Source organism: Sturnus vulgaris, chromosome 8, assembly GCF_052056855.1.
Source record: "Sturnus vulgaris isolate bStuVul1 chromosome 8, bStuVul1.hap1, whole genome shotgun sequence".
Taxonomy (NCBI): domain Eukaryota; kingdom Metazoa; phylum Chordata; class Aves; order Passeriformes; family Sturnidae; genus Sturnus; species Sturnus vulgaris.
Window position 1 is genome coordinate 25,767,971 of NC_142250.1, and position 23,452 is coordinate 25,791,422.

General features: G+C 41.4%; 1 protein-coding gene across 12 annotated transcripts in view; it reads left to right on the forward strand.

Annotated features, from left to right (window-relative positions):
- Positions 1–23,452, forward strand: part of WBP1L (WW domain binding protein 1 like) — a 59,080-nt gene that overhangs the window by 16,714 nt on the left and 18,914 nt on the right. For 2 of the 12 annotated variants that reach the window (XM_088169275.1, XM_088169282.1), the window contains one exon: positions 15,472–15,577. The exons of 4 other annotated variants lie outside the window; for them this stretch is intronic. Coding sequence is in view for 4 of the 8 variants with exons in the window: in XM_088169282.1 (XP_088025408.1) it covers positions 15,511–15,577 (67 nt within the window). In the remaining 4 variants the exon portion in view is untranslated. Of the gene's footprint in view, positions 1–1,630; positions 2,280–2,546; positions 2,823–12,605; positions 15,578–17,709; positions 18,007–19,139; positions 19,269–23,452 lie in introns of those variants that run through there. 6 more of the 12 variants (XM_014883785.1, XM_088169274.1, XM_088169280.1 and 3 more) reach the window with 5 other exon arrangements.

Below are 23,452 nucleotides of genomic sequence, written 5' to 3' on the forward strand. Positions count from 1 at the left end.
GTTGGTTTGCTTTTTTTTTTTTTTTCCTTTCTTTCTTGTTTGTTGCTTCTAGCATTCATGTCAGAATCATTGTACAAAGCTGCAGTGCTAAATCTGACCTCTAAATTCAGGTTTCTGGTCAAGAAGTGTGGAGTGTAACATCTGGTAACATTCAGTGTAGAGCAACATCTGGTACTTGTGATAACACATTGGACTGTACCTTAGCCAGGCTGCAGAGAGCTTCAAGGGTTCAGTTCAGGCACACAAACCCTTACAGCTTCACGACCCCTCTTTGTTGAGTTGTTATGCTGAAGTTGGGAAATCTTGCAGTCTCTTTGAGATGTGTTGGGATATGGAAAGCCTCACTAATCCCTGCAGTCAGGGGCTGACCTCTTGTGTGCTGCGATCTGCTTGCAACCACCTCTTTCTTCCAACCTTTTCCAGAATGTTTCCTGAACACTCTGTGGCTTGTTTCAGGGACCAGCTTGGCAACATTATCAGGAATCAATAGCTGGAGTCCTTCAGGAAAGAAGTTGAAGATGCTGAAGTGTGAATTCTGGTGTCCTGGTTATTAGAATCGGTTAGCAGAGACATCAAGATGTGAAAGCCAGTACAAGTGTTCTTTTTCTTTGTGCTCCTGAGTTGAGAAATTAGGATTTGAGCTGGCTTCCCCACCCCGAAGGCTGTTGCATAGCTTTCCATGCATCTCATGCCATGGGAGATCATTGGTAATTTTTGTCAGTATTTTGAGGTACAAAGAGCAGGTTGTGAGATGTGGAGACAGAAAAATTAGATAATTAATGGCATGGAAATAAAATTGCCTGTAGAACTTGAGTCATCACTGTGGCACTTTGTTATGAGAGTTCCAGTCCTGTGAGTCTGGAATATATGTTTTCATGTATGGTAACTCTGTAAAGAGTCTTCAGTCATTTGAAGGTCTAAGTTCTTGGCACTTTGGGAGAAATTATGAGATCGTTCATTTTCTATCCTGATACCACTTATTGCTACCATATTGCTGGTTATCTCAGAGGCTGTTGACAATGTATTTATGGCTTCCTACTTTGAATATTCAGTTACAATCAAGAATGTCAGAAGCATTGAGTACATGTTTTTGCATCTCTTTTGATGCTGATTTTATAAAGGTAGTGTTGAAGTTCTGTGTTAGCAAAGGAATACCAACCACTAAACTATTTCTGTCGGTATTTTAAATCTTTACTTTTTGGCTTGTAGCTGATATCAGCCAGAAATGATGCATGGCTAGGAATTTTTCTAAATTATCATCTATCTTTTTGCTGGAGACCAAAAGAGGAAAGTTACTGAAGTGGAAAGAAAACTTTTTTTTAAAGTCATGAGTCATGAGAGGATTGGCAAGTTGCAAGGGAAAATTTAAATCTGGTGTTTGCTTACTGTAGTTAACAATGAAATCCTCATTTACAGAAAATTACTAGAGTGAATTATGCTTTCAGTCTCCTTGATACTGTGGAAGAATAAAAGAAAATAGAGTTTTCTTGGTTTTTGAATTTATTTTTAATATAGATATTTGGTATAGGACATGGGTAAATAAAAGGAAGATGCTTCTTTTTCTGACAGTTCTCCAAAGATTAACCCTAAAAATATGGTCATCATCAACAATTACTAGTTTTCTTAAACAGTATGATTTTGTATTTGTTTTCCCTTATTACATGCAAGTAACTAAATCACAGAATGTCCTCTTCTGAAACCTGTGAGCCTTTAAGAGTTATGGCTGTTTTGAATATGTATACAAATATTAATACACTGAACTAGTATGATGAAAATAAAACACGTCAAATCTTCTGTGCAATGAAAAGTAATAGGTGTTCTCTATAAACATTAATGACTTACTTTGTTTCCGATAGAGTAAATTCTGTTCTTATTCTTCTAGTAGAAAAAGAAAGTATAGAAAACAGTGAGTTTGCCAGACCGGAAGCCCAGTACTGTTTGAGAATGGATGACTAGTTATTTGGAATCCCAGTTATGTTTTGTGTAGAGGCCATAATTTGTCTTGCACAAGAAACCTAGCTATTGTTAAAAAAAAAAAAAAAGTGTTACCTGTCTTTTTGAAAATAGATGAAATAGATTGCAGAAGAACATTTTTGTCAATGATAAGTAATCATAAACTTAGGAGGAGTGAAGGCATCGAGTACAGCTGAGCAAGACTGCAGAAAATACAGACAGAACCTCTTTCCCCTTGCTTTTCAGGCTGTGAGTAGGACCAGAGAACACCTTTCTTAAGGGTGGAGCAGGCTTTTCCATTCCCTTTGTGTGTGCAGTTTCTTCATGTAAGTCTTGGTGCCTGGCTTTCATGACACAGACTGGGGGCCACATGGAGTGAAGCTGCAGGTTGTCACCAGCGCACAGCCACAGCTCTTGCACTCCTGGTGACAGAGGAGTGTTTAGATATTAGTGGGATTTGATGTAGGTCAAATCGAACATGAGAATTTCAAGGTGTCCCCGGGCAGATTTTTGTCATGTTGCCAGATGTGCTTTACTGAAATGTTGCATGTAATGAGCAACCTTTTGTGATTGCATTGATCAAGATAGTACCTTGGGTGTGTTCCTCATCCAAGGGGAAAAGTGAGGTCAGTGAGAATTAATGTTGTGCTGCAGCTTAGACTGGAAAAGAGGTACTTTGGTATCCTGGGAGGAATAAGTCTCGGACCTTCTGCTGTGGGGCATTCAGTCTAACATGGCATCTTAATGTTCTGTGGCAGATGACTTTTCCTGCATTCCTTGTTGGGCTGCCCTACTTGTTCAAGTGATGACCAGCTCTGTACTTTATCCTCTGCTTTTTCCTCTGGCAGGCAGTCCTTTCTGTTGTCCTGGTAAGTATGCTCCAGCGTTGCCTGCCATCTCCTTTTGGCTCAGAATTAGCTGCTGTGCTCCTTGTAGATGTGGTCACGGGTCCCACCCTTCAGAAAACTGGAAGCCATCTTTTAAGTCACCTCCACAAGCTTTTTGAATGTGATGCATAGCATGGAGAGCCATTTGGATGTTGGTCTTTCAGATATTTGGATATTGTGGTGGGAATGAAGGCAACCAGAAAAGCAACCGGCAGGAAAATCCTTCTGTCAGCTACAGCTGCTAGTAGCCCTAGAGGAATAAAACTGAGATGTTAACTCCTCCACCTTTCAGGTTAGATCTGCTTGTTTGTTCAATGAGTGACGAGTATTATGTCTCAGAACATGTGCAGAAGTGGGATGGCTACATGTAGGGCTCTCAAAAACTCAGAGAAGCTGATGTTGGCATGCTCATATTCTATACTGACACAGTGACATTGCTGGTAAATTGATGGCAAAACATAAAATCTTCTCTTTTTCTGTGCTCTTCACAGTTTGACACTCCGTAGAAAGTTTATCTCTGATCAAAGGATATTAACAAAATCTTTATCTTCTTGGTTTTACAAACTTGGCTTAAAAATTCTCTACTTCAAACTTGGCAAACATTGCCTTAGTATGCAAACAGTGAGGATGGGATAGGGGAAATCACTTGGCTGTTGAAAAGCTACATATGTGAAAGTCACATGGAGGTTTCAGTGTTTTATTTATAATTCTGCAAAGGCCTCTTTTTATTTGAAAAATAGGAGAGACCAAATAGTGCATCTGGAAAGCAAACAGCTAGATTCTTCCATGAGTATTTTCAACACAAATAGTAACTTCACAGATTGTGACACTCTCATTTCCTTAAATACTTGTTTTCAGCCTTCAAGATGTATAACTGGTAAAGTAACATTGTGAAGAAAACTGTAACTCCTGCAGCATCTGGCTTTTAAAATTCTAATTGTGGAGCCTCAGGAGATGCTTTGTTTTAATTTAGTAAATACATACTGAATTTCTAGGAAGGTAACTTGATTTGCAATAAGCATACCCAGTGAGAACCATATGCTTTTCATGTTTGTCTTTTATTGAAGGATTAGAGTATTTATTTCAAAATCTTTTTCAGAAGAATACTAGTTTAAACATTACCATTAAGTAATATTTAAGTATCTTTTGCTCTTTCAGATTTGGCTGTATATGTGAAGAGACATTTCCAAACACAAGTCCTTGGAAGGATTTTATTAGTTAATAATGCAACCATGAGTTTTATGTCAGCTTGATTTTAAGCAGTGTTTTGCTGATGCCAGTATAAGATAACTGTATTATGTGAAACTGCTTGAACAGAGCTAAAGGAGCAATAAAAGTGATCTGCCCAGGAGGCTTTAGCATTCTCCCTCTGCTCAGATTGCTGAACATGACTAAGTCTTTGCAGAATGACATCTAAGGTTACACTTGGAATCATTAGGTTATAAACAGTCCATAAAATGTTTTACATACTTCATGTTAATATTCCTCTGAAGATCAAGGTTCCCTGGGGAGAAATGAGAATATGCACCAAAAACATTCTCAGTCTTGAGGTTTATCCACAACTTCCCGGATCACTAAAGATCAGCTGTCTCATGAAGACATTATTGCAGAACAAATTTTGATGCTGCTCTGCGTGTTTATATATGGGGGGAATCTACTGGGTAGATCCCGTTCATGTTTTTGCTGACTGGCTGAGTTGTAAATTACATTTGAAGATCTTTCTAATTCTAATTTGGTAGATTTATATGAACCTTCATGTTCAAGAATATTTTTTAGCCCTAGGCTGTGTTGGGAAAAATACATGGTAAAAGTGTTCAGATCTTGACAGAATGTCTGAATTTGTGCTGTTGAATAGATAGGGGGTTTCTTTCATTTCTGTTCATTCCTAGTAAGGCTTAGAGGCTTTGGGGATGAGTTCTTGACCTTTCTTGAAGATTCCAGAGTACCTCTGAGAGATCTGACCCACTGCGTTTGTTTTGCCAAAAATAAATCTGTCTCTAATGTGAAAAAATGGTTGTTCCTAGATACAATCCAAGTAAAGCTGGGTCTATGGGGGGACTGTTGAACTTGGGAAAACAGTCTGGTCTTCTGTTCTGGATTTAGTGTTGACTGCTGATAGTGAATGTTTGGCATGAACAGTGGTGCAGCAGCCTATGCTCCTTGCCTATGTGGTCAGCTGACCTAGGGCAACACTGAAATTAAACAAAACCTCCAGACCTCCAACTTGTTCTTCAGAAACGAATCTAATTTCATATTCCACTATTATTTTGTGAAATACTGGGATTTATAGACCTGGCAGAATGGCTCTGGCAGAGCTATCACATTACAGCAAGATCTGGGCTCTCAGTCAAACCCCTGACTTAAGTGGCATTTCTCATACCTAAGGACGCAACTCACGAGGGATGTCCTTGGCATCTGCATGCATCAAAATTTCTTCCAGGTCATCCAAATGAGAGCAAAGAGTGGAGGACTTGAAGAAGAATCTCGTGAGAACTGCTGTAAGTGTCAGACACTCCTAAGCTAGCTGCAGTTCATGGACTGTAGGAGCCACTAGTGCATCTTTCTCCTCTTGGGAAGTTTAGGAAGAAGAATTTTCCATATGTGTGTTGAGTTTTTGGAGGCGTGGCTGTTCCTCGGGGTAGTTCGAAAGCTGTCTGCAGACAATTCAACAGCATCACTTTATGCTAATGAGGGTTGTGTTTCCTCCAGCCTGCCTTGAAAAGGGAAGTAGAAAGGCTCGGCTGTGCAGAGCTACAGGACTGCAGAGCATAAAACAGCTCAGAGACTTTTCTGTAACAGAACAGCTCAAGAGTAAACTAGCTGCATGTATGAGAATTAACCCTTGTCCCGTGTGCTTTGTCTGATAGCAAAGCTGCTTGATTTGTCTGTTATGGATCTGGTTTCCAACCTGAATCCTTCAAGCATCTCTGAAAGTCTCTTTTGGTGCATGGTGGATGCACTGAATGCCACTGGTTCTGCTGGCTTGCTTTGGCAAGTGACAGTTCCATTTCACTAATAGGTTTTTACACTTAGAAAAGATGGGTTTAGCTTTTTCGATTTTGCCTTGCTTTGAATTTCCCAAGAATTTTGGGACATTTTTGATGATCACTTATTTTCCTCACGGTGACTTCAAGTCAGTGTGAGCTCAGACTGCAATAGATTGTGCTCTATGTGTTGACACTCTTCAAAGATAAAACCATGCTGTCAGTTTATGCTGAATTCTTTCCACAAATGGGGTATATGTGGTAAAAGTTCTTAACATTTTTCTTTTTCATGCCAGACCTGCATTTGAAAAGGATTTTGAAATTTATTATCATATTCATTATATTTTGTTGATGTTAAAACCATCTACTAAATCCAGCCATCTAAAACTGAAGGGACAGTAAAGACTTAATTGATGGTATAATTTACCTTTGGTGTAAAAATTGTATTGCAGCTAGTAAGGAACACACAAAGGCTTAGGAAAAGGTTCTGCAAAACAGTGTTAGATATAAAAAAAAAGGAAAAAGAAAGGAATTGATCTAAAATGTAATGAGTGAAGCGAGTGCACAATAACTCAGTAACTGATATAGACTGAAAGGGTTTGCAGCTCCTTTGGTTCTTGAAGGAAAAAAACCCAAAGAGTGCACAAACTGCTGGCTGTAAATCTACACATATGACAATAAATACTAAATGTATAGGGGGTTAGATTAAAGGAAAAAAATAAGGAAAATTTAGAAAATGATGAAGTGCTTCAGTCTCTACTGAAGTACCAGAATAAATCCCTGAAGGTTTTATAAGCATCTCTAAGGCAACAGGAAATGAGCAGTGTGGATTTATCAGGAACAACCTCATGGGAGGAGGCTGATGAATTTAATTTGGTTAATTCAATGGATGTTTTACAGCCCAGCCCGAGTGAGGCAGCACATTGCTTATGGGATACTGAGTGAGGATCTGTGTTCAGGAGGGTCCATTAAGTGATGAATATTTGCTAAGAAGTGTCTGTGGTGGTGACTGGGATCCTGGAGGGATTTGTTCTGCCTCTATGCCAACAGTTTGGGAGACAAAGAGAAAACACTTGAGATGCAGATGGAAGATTGTGTGTGTTTTTTAAAACAGAAGAACAACTTGAAGAAATAGCCTGAAGCCTATTTCACATTTCCGCAATTAAAAATTCAGAGTACTTAGCAATGGAAAAAAGTGAAATAGTCTGGGATTTTGGACCAGAAATTGAATGCAGTTCTTTCAGTAAAAAACTCACCAAATCTTTAACAGAGTAGAATTGTCCTATACAGGTATTTTGTAATAATCTACACTAGTAAGTGATATGCAGCATTTTGGATCCCACATTTTAAGATGGGTTTAAATTTCAGACTGAGAAAACCAGTAAAACTGTGATTTAATCCTTGAAGTCTAGGAAATAAAGACTTCTTTTGTCTTCTGGAAGCAGCTTACAGAGGAATAGAACAATTTTTCAGGTGAGCTAAGTTAAGAGGATCACTGTGATCAGTCATCTTGTTTTTAGTGGAGGAGAAAAAAACTACTGCCTTATCTTGCACTAAGGCCTGAGTTAATGGGAAAGAACATCCTTATGTTTAAAGGGCATCGAGCACAGGAACACATCCCGTGTTGAGGTAGCGGGTACACTAGTGATTGCAGTTGCCTTAAGAATAGGTTAGAGAAATGTTGATATTTTGGGTGCAACGAATCATTCCCAGAGCAGTTTGACAGCCTGGTGCCTCTGGGTTTGCCTCTTTGATTTTCAAGCAGCCCTGACTTTTGAAGCCTGTGTTAAGGAACAAGTGCTGAAAGGACGACAAGTCTGATGGTCAGTCTGTAATTAAATCCATAACTAAATTCTGCTCACAAATGTTGCTGTCTGTCCCCAAGTTCTTTATGTATTTTTACCTGGAAGATGTCTTTTCAGTAGTCTAATGAGTTTACAAGGTGCAGGCTGGGACTCTGAAATTAAATTGGTGGTTAGTTTTCTCACTTGTTTCCAGGAAACAACCCAGGAAGGGGTGTCTTGGTGCTCCAAAGGAGATGTTCAGAATTTGTACTCCCCTTCGGGGGGAAATACTACTGTAAGAGCCTGTGATTATGTCAGAAGTATTCCTAAAAGTTGAAGATATTCCTTGTCTTAGAGTTTCTTCATTCAATACTCACTCACAGGGCTGTGAGCTTTCTGAGTGCTGAGGGTGATACATATTGTTCACCTTTTGGGGAAGAAAAGGTTTTGCTGGTTTGGGGGTTGTTTTGAAGTTTTTCTGGGGTTTTAAAAATTTACTGTTTTACTGTAGTCGCTCTAATTAGCACCAACTATTTTCCTGTAAAAATGTAGGATGTCAACCAGGTTTTGATCTGGTTTGATTTTTTTATACTGGTGCATACAGACTATTTGGTTTATGCTATGGGAGAATTGCAAAAGAAGCAATGGTTGCAGGAGTAAAAGGTCATTGTTTTTGTGATATAGAGCACATGCATGTCTGGGAGCCAGGCCTGAGCAAGGAGAAAAAACAAGTGTTTGGTCTTCTCTCTTTTCCTGCAGCCTGCAACCTTGCTGCAGAGAAGTGCATGAAAGAAAGAGGTAAAACCGTGTGGCTCATCTGGTCCTCCTGCTCTGCGCAGCCTGGGGAGTGTTCACTTTATCTGCCAGTGGAATAACAAGCGCTAATGGAAAATGTAGCAGTTTGAATAAGATAATGCCCATAAAGGCAGGCTATAGTTATCAACGTTTCTTCCCAAAATAAAGCTCAATTAAGGTTTTAATTACTACACTCTGGAATAAGCTTATACACACGTTTTGCATACACCTAAGGGGAAAAATCCTACAGATAGCAGGAAGGGGAATAAGACCCCAGGGTGTTAGTGGTATCTGCCCTTGAAAGGACAAAGCCACCTGGCCAGCAGGTTTGTCACTGAAATTTAGAAACTGGCTGTGATTCCGGGTGCCACCAGTGCCTTTAATGCTTAAGCAAAGTGCAAACTGCGTAATGCCAGGGCCGGTGCTGAAAGGCGACACCGGGACATCGCTTCCTCCCAGCTGCCTGCTCCTTACGTAACTTGGGGCTTCCCGGGGCAGCGGGATGGGCTGAGCCCCACAGGAAATACTTGGGTAGCCGGTGGCAGTTCTGCTAGGCGTAGAAAAAATAGCGATTAATTGTATTCTGAATCCAATGGTTGTCGTTCCTCAGGCGTTGTCCCGGTTCTGTGGTATGGGAAAATAGCCGCAGAGAGAGAAAATGAAGCAGGATGGTGAAGCTGGTGATGGGAGGCACTGAATTGTTGCCCCATACACTTGGTTTGAACCAGTTTCATCTGCACCTGGAAACCAACATCTGTCAGCTCAGGTTCATGTACAACATGTTTTCTGAGGGCCCCCTCAAAACATCTGCTCTCTGCTTGGCAGAGCAGCAAAGTGTGTGGCCTTTGGGGGAGCTTTTCTTGTTTTCCTGGTAAAGATGTTGGTCAAAACAGAACCCGTTCTGTAATAGGAGAGAGATTAGGCTTTAAGGTATTTTGTATTTATTCTCTTAAACAGATACAGGTAAACTCAACTTGAACCTGCCCTTAACCATACACAATGCTGATTTTTTCCTTACTTTTGTTTACTCATTTTTTTCTTCCAAGTGCTTGGAGAGATCATAAGCAATGCAGTAATTCAAGTTAGAGGAGACAATCTTTTGTTTAAAATGAGACTTTCTGAAGTGTTTTTTCTGTAAAAGTTGCATTTTCAAGCAAGTTTTTAACAGTGGTGTTTAAGACTGAATAGCTCTCATAGTTTTGTTTAGAGATTTAAAAGTGATGTCTTTAATACTGTTTTGCTGTGATCTTTTAAATGCTTGTGGTATTGAGCTTTCTTATTAGTTAAACTTGTGATTTCCTTTCATTCTTCATTTTGGTTGTATGAAGAAATATGTGATCTTCAGTGCCCTTCATTTTGGAAGAGGAGAAGTCTTTGTGCTAGTCAGACCACCATGCCATGTGGAGGGGCTTTCCTCATGCTTGTGCCACAAACTCCAAGCCTCAGCCTGCTTGTAGTCATATGTGAGAGTTTGTGTTTCTGCTAGACAACAGAAATCTTGCAAAACTCCAGGTACTTCACAGCTCATTGGGTTAATTGAGAGATTTTAAATTTTGAGAATACCATATTGTGATAGTCTTGTATTTTCTAAGAGGAGGAAGATTACAGTTAAACCAATTGTTTGTAGTTTGAGTAGTGCAAACCCAGTCTCCTGCAAACCAGAATCTGTTTATCAGTGATGTAGGTAGCACAGCAGGGCCTGGAATGCAAAGTCCAGGGAGGTTCTTGAGGGTGCCCATACGTAGAGAGCAATTGAAGGACATTTGCCTCAGCCTATGCAACATTGCTCTGCAGTGTAACTTTACCAAACCATAATATCCTGCAGTGTGCTCAGAAGGAGGTGGCTGCTGATGCCTTCTTTTCTTTTTTTTCCTGAAAGATTTCCCAGAAAATCTGTTCCTCCAAAGAAGAGTTCAAGCCATGTAGAAGTGGTGTTCTGCTGGAGAAACGTAATCTCATTAAGTTCTCAGAACTTAATGAAAGAACCTCTTTCTTGTAAAACAAGCTGGGATTTGAGAGGAGCTTTTCTAAACTTCTTCAAGATGTAAACTTGTGCTCAGGAAAGGCCAACAAACTTAAGAGAGATCTGGCCAGACTATATGCATAACAGATCCTCCCAGCAAAGTCTTATGTGATGATAAAGCCTTTTTAACCAATTGTTTACCTCTTGTCAGGTTAACCAATGCACTGTTCCTGAAGCAAGAGCTGAGTATCTTTGGGCAATGAGATGCCCATTTGACACTGTTTCTGAGCAAGCCGTGAGGTTTAGATTTATAAGAAAAGCAACAGAGGTTAACATCAAATTAGCAGGGATACCATCACTTCAAATCACAGGCATCTGCATGTGTGATTGCCTATCATGTCTGCTATCTGTTCATATCTCTGTGGGTGTTTCCCATAACCAACATGCCTGTGCATCATGTGTGGGACTGGATTTTATCTGAATATTGGCTTTTCACATAGTGGCACTTTGTGAGAGTGCAAAAAGGGCAAAGGGCAATTAACTTGCTTGGATTTTGTCTTCTTGCTCATGGTAATGTAGCGCAATTTGGCTGATCCCTGACCTTGTGCACTCCAGACTTCTGTCGTAAGTATATCTTGGTAATAAAATATCATGTAGCCACCCTTATCTTCAACAGATTTTGTTTTTGTGGTCGGTTCTTTATAAACACATTGGCAGGCTCTGAGAGTTCATGCCCTGCCATATCTGCAGCAGGCCTTGGCCTATGTAGTTGGGCCCAACAGCAGCAATGCTGCATCCCAGATAATTGCTTCATGTATAAAAGTATCTTTCTCTTCCAGGATCTCTAAGTTAAGACTGTCTGCTGTATGATTGCCTATTGACTTAGCCTATGATGAAAAAACCCATCTTCTAGGACCCCAGAAGGCATTTAGAGCAGTGCTATGCCATGGAATCTAGAGGCAGCAGAAGAGTAAGGAAGATGAAAACCTTAAAGTCAGTTCTAGTCACCCCAGCACTAGTGTTGTTAGTTTTGGCAAATCCTGTCTCAACAGTAAAGCCAGCTGCCATTTTGGCATCAACACAGACAGACTTGGCATGATCCCCTCTGGCATCAAAAAAATGCTTCGTGGGAGCTGGCACCAAAGCTGTGAAACAAGGGTAAGTAAGGCCCAAGGGAAACGCCAAGCAGACATGAGATGAGCACTAAAAATAGTGAGTTGCTGTCATTTGTAGAGAAATGAAATAGCACTTGTAAGAGTAGGGCATCCAAGATCTCCATCAAGGTTGTGCTGGTAAGCATCTTTGGGGACAATGCACGTCTGTGATGATGTGTCCAAAGGGCACACACGGGCTGTATTTTTGGTACCCACGTGGTGCGAGACTCTAAAACTAGAACAGACGCTTACCGTCTTGATTCTGTGCTTAGGGGATCCTGTTACTGTCTGCAGACTCTGCCTTCTTCCCTGTCTGGAGCAGATTGTCTTCTCTTGAGCCATTACCAAAGTCCTATTTGCATACATGGGCATCAGGAAGACAAGAGCTGTAGTGCCAAAAAGCAAGGAGCCAAGCTGGTGTCCCTGTACCACCCCAGATACACTTGCCCTCCTGAGACGGTCTCATCAAATATTTAACAGCTGAACTCCCCACTCCCTCCTCCTGCTCCCCCTCCCAGAAGGCTTAGAGAAAGCTGAGTAGGCTTTACTGTGACTTCATTACCCACTCCAGACTAAAAGTGAAGCCTGACATCTTCATTTGAGCATCTCAGGTGCCCAAAAACCTGGGAATGCTAAAGGGGCAGAATCAACCCTATCTGTTTTGAAGTACTTAGTGTCACTTCTCAATAGGGCATTTTCAACCCTTTAGTCCCTCTGTGCCTCAGTGAAGAAGGACTTTGAAGCTTTTTAAAACCTTTGGGCTTGGATGGCAGTTGTGGGTGTTGAAGGAGTGGTCATACAAAAATAGATGATTCACACAGACCTTGGCATTACAGTTGCACTGGTTTTGCCACAGCTCCATTGCTGTGAAGAAATGCACCCTGAACCTGTGGCTGCCATTTTCTGCTTCCTGGGGAAACAGCAGTGGGAACAATGTCACTGAGGGCTGGAAACCTCAAGCTACACTTACAAAAAACTATTGTGGTCTCAGAGAAGAGCCTGGGCTTTTCATTGCCACCACTCTCCCATCAGCTGAACAGCAGAGTGGGTAGGAGTGTCTGAACAGCCTGGATGTGGTTGCTTTTATCTCTTCTGTCAGATGGGTGTTGGAGAGGACTCCTTTTGGGTATGTCCTCCACAACCACCCCTTGTCTGCTCCCTGCCCTTTCCTTGAGAGCCCGTAGGATAGCTTAATACAGAAGGCAGCTTCAGAGGAGGGATTGCTTGCTGTATAAAAGTGCAAAGGGAAGTGCTTTACTGTTGGCATTTCTTCACCCACAAAGGAGCAGTGAAGAGGAGGGCAGGGTCTCACTGAAATAACAGATGATGGAGTGGGTAGTGGCTTCCTCTGTGCTGCATACTACTTGAGTTCAGGGCTTACACATGGCTTTTGGGTGGAGATGTGGCACATTTGTACTTGTCTCCTTGGCTGACAGTTGCTGTTTGGGATTCAGTTGGAATCGAGAGTCAGTTGGAATCAAGCATGAGCTGTTGCTGTTGGGGCTCTCGGTAACACGGAGAATATTTTGAAGTGCACAGTCTCATCCTCCCTGGTTAGCCAATTACTCAGAGAGAAAGATAGATAACACCAGTGAGGTTGAAATGCACTGTCTCTACTTGCTTGACCTACTAAGCTGCAAAAGTTTTCTGCAATTCTGAATCACTGAGCTGACAGAAGTGCCAGCCTGTGGGGAAGAAGCACAGCTTCTCACCACTGCAAGTCCTTGTGCTTTGTTGCACATTAAAATTTATTGATCCATCAGACTGGTTGCAGTGCTTGGTCACACGCCAGTTCCAACATGCATGGTGTCTCTTCCTGAAATGATTCTTTGCTTTCTCCTACAAAGATTAAGACAAGATTAAGTTTGGCCTGAAAAATAGTAAATGCCATGACTCCAGTGTTCTTGTTTTGTAGTGGAAGTGTATGTGGATTAGGGGACCCACTTTACCCCACTCCTAAACAATACAGTAATACTAGACAGAGTGAAAGGCTTGTTTTGGGCCACTCGTCCCCTGAGCAAAAGAGTAGATATTCTAGATCCTGCAGGTACCGGGAAGTTACCAGCCTGACCTCCTCTTCTTGGTCCTCTGGAATTTGTTGATGGCATTCTTGGTAGGCGGTGCCAATGCTGTATGTTACATGAACCCGGGACACCTGGTCCTCACACTGGAAAGTCATCATGTTCTTGTAATGGTATCATTCGGGTGGGGAAGTTGCCTTCACTCTTCAGGGATCTGCAAGTGCACAGATGGGCAGACAGAAATGGTTTGTAGGCAGATTTAGCATTGCATTACTGTTCCAAGATTGGTGATCTCCCAGTGTCTCATGCTAGTTTTGCTGGCAAAGAAGTCCCTTTAGAATATATGCTATCAAGGCAGATAGAGCTTGTTGTTCCTGGATATTGTCTTACTCTAGAGAAACAGAGATCTGCTTTTACACCTTTCTGTATGTTTCTTTCCTTTTTCGTTTCTTTTTTCTCCAAGCCATCTCCAGGAAAGGAAAAGATAAAGTCACCTTCGTTGAGGTTGCTTTCTTCACAATGTGTTTTGAGTGCATGCCAGGTCTGTGAAGTCTCAGTCCTAGCACCCAGAGCTGCAGGCTGGCTAACAAGAACGGATAGCTGGTGCTCCAGAAACCCTTCTCTTACCAATGTGAAAATAACAGACTGCACTGGGGCAAAAGGAAGAATAATTAGACAAAATTGTTCCAACTTTATGGTCAGCCTATGTATGTAGCTGCAGAACTATGGTATTAAAGTTTAATACAGATGATATTACATATCATCTGTATTTACTGTTCAAAACCTCTCTCTGCCTAGGATTGTAATAGTGGAGCAACTGAGAGCAGCCTCATGCTTCAAGCCTGACAGGTTTGAGGTGCACAGCATCAATTTCTGTTGCAATCGTGTTATCATAACTAGATCTCCTCAGGGTGTATCAAAATGAGTACTGTACCATGTTTGGTTACCAGACCTGCTTGCAAGCATCTCCCATCAAACATGGATAGCCCAAACAACTTCCATCATGTGCTTCACTTCCATGTTGTATCTGAGTATTGGCCTGTGAAGGTACTGAGCAGCTTCCTTTGCTGGACATTTGGGGCAGATGCCATGTTGTGGAGCAGTATTACAGACTGGTAATGCCTAGAGGCCTTTATTTCCTCTTTTCTGGTAGAAATCTGATGAAGAAGCAAATTTTGAAAGTAATGTAGATCCCATATTCTGTCCTGACATTAGTCCTGACTTTTCAGAGCCCTCAAGAGAGTCATCTACTGAGGAACTGTGTGAACAAACACACAAAACTTGTGTTGGTTTTGTTCATTATATCTTGGATAGATGCACTTTTGTGTAGCCTTTGCAGATCTTAAATTCCAGGTTTGTATAAAAGAAGTGAACCCATGCTGAGCCTGCCTTAGAGCTGCTCTTGCTTTCATTAAAATAATTATTATCTCAGCTCTGGTTTCCCCCAAGCAGAGAGCAGTAGAAAATTAGAAGGGTTTTGGAAATGGGCAATGAGCAGCTGAAGGCTTTGGGAAAAAACTTTACATTAAGAGGATAGAGAAGATTGATATCTTTTATAAGAAGATAGCTAACAGGTACAGAGTAATGAACGGGTGAGAAGATGGATGAGGACTTCTGTTACCACCTGCTAATAATATGAAAGTCAAATTAGAAGGTGGTGAATTCATTCTTGATGAAAGAAACTATTTTTTCACGACCACCATCTGTGAAATTCACTGTCCCCAGGCAGAGCTTTGGGGCAAAAACTTACGAACTTAAAAAAAGAGGAGGGGGTAAAAGAGTACCAGTTGGTATATACAAAGCAATTGTAATGATTAGGAGAACCTAGGTATTTTGCGAAGGTTCTAAGGGTGTTGATCAGACTTTTATAAGGGTATGAGCTACCTTGTCCAGCTCTTTTTTTTTTTTTTTTTTTTCTGTCCCTCTACAGGGTTTTTTTCCGTAGTCGTCTATAGCAGAGTTGTGGAGCATGTTACTGGCCGCTGTCACTCAGGGACTGCAAGAGAGGGTGGCTGCTCCTGCTGCAGTCGAATGTGGTAATGCCTGCTTGCAAACCACCTTTTTTGTGTCAGTCTTTCCAGGATTGCTAAATTCACACATAAATTAGGATGCTTTTGCTTTTCTGCCAAGTGACTGCTTTTGATAGTCCTTCACAACTTGTCTTAGATCTGGAATGACGCTTTGCCTTTTGAGTGTGTGCTGGGACAGAGGCGGGTGGTTAAAGTTAGATTCCTTCTGACAGTAGGGATTTAGAAACTGCTGCATTGGCTCAGCCCTGGGTTCTGCCTAGTCCAGAGCTCTGGATAGCAACAGCCAAAATCAGATGTTTCAAAGGCCACTGCGAGGCCACAGAACAGATTACTAAAACAGAAAGCTGCCCTTTTATATCACTGGTGTTTGGCCATAGAATTGGAAAAGCAAAGGTTGAGAGTTTGTTTGATCTAAGAGCACAAAAACTGGAAAATCCCATTGCCTGGCTGATGCTAGTTAACGCTGATGTTTTGTATCCTCCAGGAAATTGCTTTCTGGCTTGTTTTCTCTTAGGAAAATCAGAGATGTGCTTACCCTTAAACAGCATTTTTGGATGGTGCTTTTAAGTTGGTGTAAAAATAAGTAATGCTTGTGTGTAGTCTCACAGCCCAGTTGTGGAGAGGACACACAGAATGGGGTTCTCATTTGGGAAATCACTCTGGGCTGGACTGAGAGGAGGAAGCAGTGGTGGTTATGGGGTGGTTGTAATATGTGTAGAATGGATGTCTTTTTCTGACACTGCTGAAATCTGTCTAGCTGTTGGGTGGCAAGTGGTGTCTGTTCTGCTTTTGCCTTTTTTTGTTGTTGTTTTGTTTTTGTTCCTTCTTTAATTTTTTTCTCCTATTTCAAATTAGCATTTGCAAGAATTTTATGTGATTTCTCTCTCTATTCTGAAGTACTGAAATTACTATTAAAGCTGCTACTAAAAAAGGCATTCAGTGAACTCACTATGGAAAAAAGTATATTCCATTCCTTGTCATATATTTTAATGTGTTGGGCTCCAAAGCCAGAGAGGCCAAAAGCCAGGGGAGTTTGTCCTCTGTCAAATATCCATGGAACTGCTGCTGGGGCATATGGGAGTGGCGATGGTGTCCCAGTCCCCCCCCTCCCCCCAGACAGACGAGGACAGCTGCTGATTAAAGAGAAGAAGGAAAAAAAGATGTTGCTGAACTTTCAAAGTGGAGGTAGAAAAGGGAGTTAAATTTAGATTACCTTCTGCAGTGTCATCTTCTACACCACTGTGGAACTTGCTGTACTCCTTGCTTGGGGGAGGACAAACAAGACATGCCATCCTGGGCACCAGATGATAAATTTGTTTATAAGGCTTAATTGCCCCTTGGCATGAAAATGTGAAATGAGCTCAAGTAGAATGAGAAACCTTTTGACAGAGCTAGTCAGATTTTCCTTGGGGAGAAGTGGATTTGAAACTCTTCCTATCACCTGTCTGATGCTGGAGGGGTCCAATCCTGATCCTTCTGAAATCAGGGAAGTTGTTGCTGTTTCTTTAGAGGGACAGCTGTTATCTGGAGGGGCTGGGAATTGAACAATGCTGTGAGTCAGAAAAAGTGGAACTGTGGTGGCAGGCAGAAGGTGGCATGGAAGTGCTTTGGATCTGTGAAGACTACACCCAGGGTCTGGAGGTACTTGGAGAAACCATGGTGGTGGCTTCTAGGACTCCAGTGCTGTCCAGCAGGCAGCATCAAACTTACTTTTCTTCTCAGAAATAGATTAACTGCCTATTTTTGCTTAGCGACATTTAATAATCGCCACACTGTTGTCTCATGACAACATTTTCAGTAAATTGCCCTCCATTGCAGCATCCCTTTAGCAGGGAGGAGAGCATTTTTGCACTTCTGTTCCACCTGGGCCCCTTGACAGGTCCCATTTGGCCTGGTGTCACCCCGCAGCTGAGCAGTCTTAAGGTTCAGGGCTGCCTTTTTTTTTTCTTTTTTTCTTTTTTCTTTTATTTTCTTTTTTCTTTTTTTTTTTTTTAATGTGGTGCGACGCGTTTATTTTGTTCGTGTTGAGGGTTTGTGTGTGTGCGTTTTTGTGCTGGGAGGTTGTTTTTAATTTTAATTTTTTGTTTGGTTTTGGTTTTGTTTTGTTTTTTGGGGAGTTTTTTTTTTTTTTTTTTCAGAACTGCCCGACCTGATGTCATTTCCCTATTGCAAACACCCCGGCTGGGCTGCGTCTGAGATATGTCACAGGGAGTGGGAGGAGGAGGAGGGGGAGCCAGCGAGTGCGTGCAGTGTCCCAGGACCCTGTTTATTTAGCATTCCCAGCTGAGGAAGCCCTGGTTTAAATAAGATCGGAGGAGCGGGCTGCCCACAGCAGATGAAGAAATGGTTGCTGTGGGGCTTTAAATTCCTGCCTTCCCATGTGCTGGCGTGGAGGATGAGCCTGCAGAATGCCTTTCCTCCTGGGTCTCAGACAGGTAACCAACCGGCTTAAGTGCGGTGGGAGCTGCTTGCTCAGGTGGAGGATGTGACTGATTACTTTTATTTTTATTTCCCTCACCTCTAAGATACGATTTCTGACTTTCCCAAAACGGAACTGTACAATCAGCACTTCCCCACCCGTGGTGTGTGAGCAGAGAGCACAGTTGTGCGAGAGACGCTTTTTATTAGCAAGGAAGGGGCAAAACTGAGAGCCAGAGATAGAAACTTCCTTGTTGTTGTTGGAGGCTTTGCAGCAGGGAGGCTCTTTGTGTCGTGCTCCTGTGCAGTTTTTGTTCGGTTGGGTTTTAGGGTGCTTTCCACAGTCCTTAAAATGGAATTGCATTTGCATTTCTTAAAAACATGCCAAACTTTGAACTGTTTTCTTGTACAGGCATTATTTTGTATGTAAAACTGTGGATTCTTAAAAAAAGAAGAAAAAAAACACCCCAGAAAATACCCAGAAAGGGTATTTATATATAAGTGTGTTTGTGTGTGTGTGTCTCATCTCTAACAAAAGTCACCAAATGGAAAGTGGCAACACGCTGTGACCCACAGCTTGGTGATTTTTAAATTGTTTTGAGAGTTTGAGCTTGAACAAGAAACTTGTTATAATTTAATAGTTGGTAATATCGAGTGGAATGAGAAATGGTAGCAACTGCCCAGCTGCTCTCTGCTGGAGGAGGTGCCAACTATGTGTTCCTAGGCTAGGGAGAGCAAACCCTTTTTTTGGTTTGAGAGGCACGTCTGTAAGGGAATCTAACTGTAAACTCTTTCCAGCACTGCTGTGATCTGTAATCCACAATAAATAAATACTGAATGATACCAGAGTGCTGCTTGCAGTTTCTAATTTAGAATTAAGAAGTCGAAATTGGACCATAACATACTTTAAACTACCTACTTTCAGTTGTTTAGCACCGCTAAAAGACTTCAACATGCTGCTGAGTAAACAGTGCTGTCTCTTTTTTTCTTATCAGTTCGGTTTTGGTGAAATGCAGCTCTCTCCCCACCCCCACACCCCCCATCCGAAAACAGTTTTACATAAGAAACTACCTCTAGCACAATGACCTTCTGTGATTGGTGCAATAGCTATAAATAATAGTTCACTTGTTAGCACTCAGGCAAAGAGATTTGCCTTAAAAACTCAGAACTGAACCAGAGGGGGAAATTCAGGCACAAAGGCTGAATAACTTTTTAGGTAACTCTCAAACTGCAGTGAGATGTAGCTGCCTCAAATGCTGGGATTGCTTCAGACTCACGGGTATGTTTTTCTCTAAAGTTCCTGTTTTTAAAGAATTCATTTTGTTTTAGAGATGTGTTCAGTGCAGTTGGGGTGCTGCATAAGGTGTAAAAGTAGAAGTTAGGTGTAATTTGGCTTCATTTGCTGGAACAGTGAACATCTGGTTGTCTCAGTGGATGGATGGTACTTTTTTCTCTGCTGGTAACTTTTTGGCATTAATAGAGGCATTTACAGGAAGCAGGAAAAAAGGTGTTGCCTCAAGAACACAAGAGCAAAGTTCTTGACTATTTTTATCCACTGATAAAGGATATAGTGAGAAATAACTACTTGAACTTTTCTTAGTTTTAATAATAATTTTTAGTCTTAAAAAATTAAATCTAAGTATTTGTAATTGTGTTCTTCATGCAAATACTATTCAGTAGTTTCTTTTTCCAAGGGTTTTTGCTGAACAGTGCTCTTTAATTGAAAGTGTGGGAAGAATTCAGGAACATCTCATCACCTCCATTGTTTTTTGTTTTGTACTTGGTTCATTTGGACTGTAAACAGTTGGCTGTCTGGGATGCCCTTTGTTGTTCTCACTTCAGCACAAGGGATGCTGATCCTGGGCTACAAGCTCAGGGCAGAGGTGCTGAGTGGGGTGCCCTCCCATGAGCTGTGTGATGAGGATGGAAGGATCAGAGGGAGACCTTTGGCTCCCCAGGACCAGCACCCTGTGCTCTGCACCCCTGGACTGCACTGAGCAGCTACTTTCCTTGGATCTGCCTTCATTTTTTTTGGAGCCAGCAGCATTATAGCATTACAGATGGACCTGGTAAAAGTAAGGTGTCTGGTTGATTTTGGGGTTTTTTTATTGTTGCAGTAGGGATGATATTTCAATGCCTAAAAAGCTAGGTCAGCACTATCTGACATCAGTGCAATGTAGGTGTTTAAACTCCCATCCAAGGAAACATGATTGTAGAGGATCTCTGCTTTTAGTTTTAGGAGAGCACCTCCTCCTAAATGTGGAGGTGGAAGCTTGAAGACATTCACCTAGTTCACTGCATAAATAAATTAAATTTAAAAAAAAAAAGAAGTTATTGGATTCCAAACCTTTTCAGTTTTAATTTTAACTGCTTGAGGTTTTCGTCATGGTCTTCTGTTTGGTGGTTTAAACCAACAAAATGCAAGATGGCCTCCGCAGAGCTGTGATTTCCTAGAAGTGTAGAAGTGTGTATCTTTAATGTGAGAGGGCTGAGGAGTGCAGCTGGGAAGCTTCTAGCAAGGGGTGAGGAAGTAAACATATTAAAACGCGAATGTGAAGTTGTTGGAATCTGAAATTGAAACTTGCAATAAACAAAAATGAAACCAGCTCTTATTGAAATATATCAAAGTGTTCATGATCTGTGAAAGGATAGTGTCCCTTTAAAGATAGTTGGAGTATTTCTTCAGCATAAATGGATGCAACAAAGCAATTTATTCCTCAGATAAAGGTTAATAAAACCTTGGAGGTTCTGCATCTGCTGGGGGTGAGGATGGGTCTGCTATGGCTGATTAATCATGGTGATCTAAATATAATTCTCCTGATGCTGGCATTAGCGAAGCAATAAATGCTGTGGATTAGAATTCCCATTTTGGAGATCTTTATTGAGCCTGAGACAGCTCAGAGGCATCATTCCTCCCCCACTTACTGTACTTTTAAGTGTTTGGATATTTGCACTTACTACACTTTTTTTTCCACATTCAGCAAAACAACATTTTTGGTGGTGACTTCTGAAGAAGCGTCCAGACTTGATTTATTTCCTGGCCTCAGCTGTCTGTCATAAGGCAGGCTTACAGGAATCTGTCCCCTGTTGTGCTGGCAGGGCCTGGCACGTGAGGTTCCCGTAACTCCCAGCACTCAAAGCCACTTTCATCTTCTGCAATCTTACGTGGTTTTGTTAAACTGAACCCACCAAAGACATGACACTTGGCAGATGGTGGATTTTTGCTGTTATGTTCCAAAGGACTTAACAGGTGTAATGTTTGTGTAGACAGGAGATACCTGGAGGTGCAGGCTCAGCCACACTGGTGTCTGTGGGTCCTGAGTTGCCCTGGTGATCCAGGGTTCGCCAGCAGTTCTGCCTGTCCTTGCTGTGATCCCACTTGCTGTCCTCTGAAAGGATCTAGTGAGTTTTTATTTAATATTAAATGTGATTAGGAACTGGGGGGCTGCTGGCAAATCAGGAATTGTAGTAAACTCTGTGATTGGACATTCCAGCCCAGTATTTTCAGTAGCAATTTTAACATACTACCACTTGAGTGCCTTATCTGACAGAGATCATTTTCTTTGGTAGCTCTGTGTTTGCATTCTCATGAGCTGTTGCTGATGCACTTCGCTAACCAACACTAGTGATAGTCTGATATGTGGGATTGAGTAACAGCCAAGTGGGAACTAATAAATAGTGGATATCAAATAGTTGTTTCTGACATATTTAATATACTGACAACCACTTCCATTCTGTTACTCAGAATGCTTAAAGAATATATGTGGTTCAAATACTAATTGTGAGTTACTCAAATACATACTTCAGTATATTTTTCTGAGGATAGTGTCACTTAAATCTATCCTGCTTGTTATGGGTGCGGCTGGATACTGAGAGCAAGGGACTGCTGCCTGCGATTAATGAGATTAGTGAAATAACTAGGTCAGGATTTTGATTTATTATTAAATAGATGCTTATTACCAAAGTCCCTATGAGAGCTGTGAAACCAGAAGGTCTGGAGTGGTCACAGGTTGAGCCCAAGTCCTGTTAAAACCAGTTGTATCTTGCCCTTCAGCAGATGCCGTTTTGGCAGTCTCCCTTCACCCTGTTGCTGGGGCTTTTCTCTGAGTCCCTTTGTCTGCCTCTTATTCAGATCTTTACTCACCCCTGTCATCCTGTTGTTATTCTCTATCTCTTCCTGTTAAAATAGTAATTTGCTGCATAGTGCCTTCACAAATGCTGTAGTGAAGTTTGGAAAAATTAGGGAATTAGAGTAGGTCAAAAAAACTGATGATCCTAGGAGACAGGAATGGCCTATAAACTGCTGTAAGTAAATGCAAGTCACATTTCCAAGTGTTTCCCAGGATATTACCAATGTTAGGATGAATGGATACTCTCCCAGTTTGAATGAGACATAGAGGCCATATAAAGGTGCTCATATTTAGGGTAATGAAGTCTGGATTTCTGTGGAAAGAGGAGACAGCAAAAAGCTAAAATGGTTATTAGATTTCATGATACTGGCCACTGCTGGTTTTGGTTACCTGATTAATGCCAACTGAGGACTCAACTTTTGTAGGTGGTTTGCTGCCAACTATGCACTTCTGAGTGTGGGCTGTGGTGTTTGTTGCTGCGGTTGCACATATTAATTTTCAGCTTGGAAAAGAGCCATGCTGGTCTGGAATTTGCTCATCTTCGTCTTTCTCCCTTCTGACTTAGCAGTATGTGCCCAGGTTAACTGCTGACTTTTGAGAGTAGAAAAGAGAGAAGTGCCTTTTGATCCTTTTATGGTGATGGAACTCAACTGTCAATCAGTTATTTCCCTTCATTTCCAGCATTGGCTTCATACACGATAAATCCTTACAGATTTACAACTATTAAACCCAACCATTTGCTACTAAAAACCTTTACAAAAGTAGGGTAAGGAGGTCTCTTCCATCTTTCCTTGCAACGAGGAGCAGCTTAGTCAACCTACAGACCTTCATGAATGGCTCATGTCTTGATTGTGCCCCAGATTTTGACCTTTAATTTGTCACAGAGACCTCCAGTAAAGGTCTAATACTAAATTGGAACATGAAGAGAATAATTGGCTTTTTTTCCTTGGCACTGACATTATTGTTTGCTGTGGCTTCAGATGTGACAACATACAGCACTGCCTTGAGTTCTCTTATATCTACTACTGCTGGATATTTTAAGTACTATTTGTAAAAGCATTTGATGGCAAAAGTGGACTACTACAGAGTTGTGGAGTTGCCAGTATGGTTGTGAGTTTATCACAAATGCCATATATCGACAAGAAAATAAGTTAAAAAAAAATCTTATTCAGTGTTGCTTTATAAAGTTTATGACATGTGAAAACTAATTCAAAATGCCACATCTTGATACAAAGAGACTCTCAAAATGCACCAGGTGAGGTCTTCCCAGCTCAGCCAGTTTCATGACAAAGAGCCTTTACTGCATATCACATATTCTTTGTGTTGGACTGGA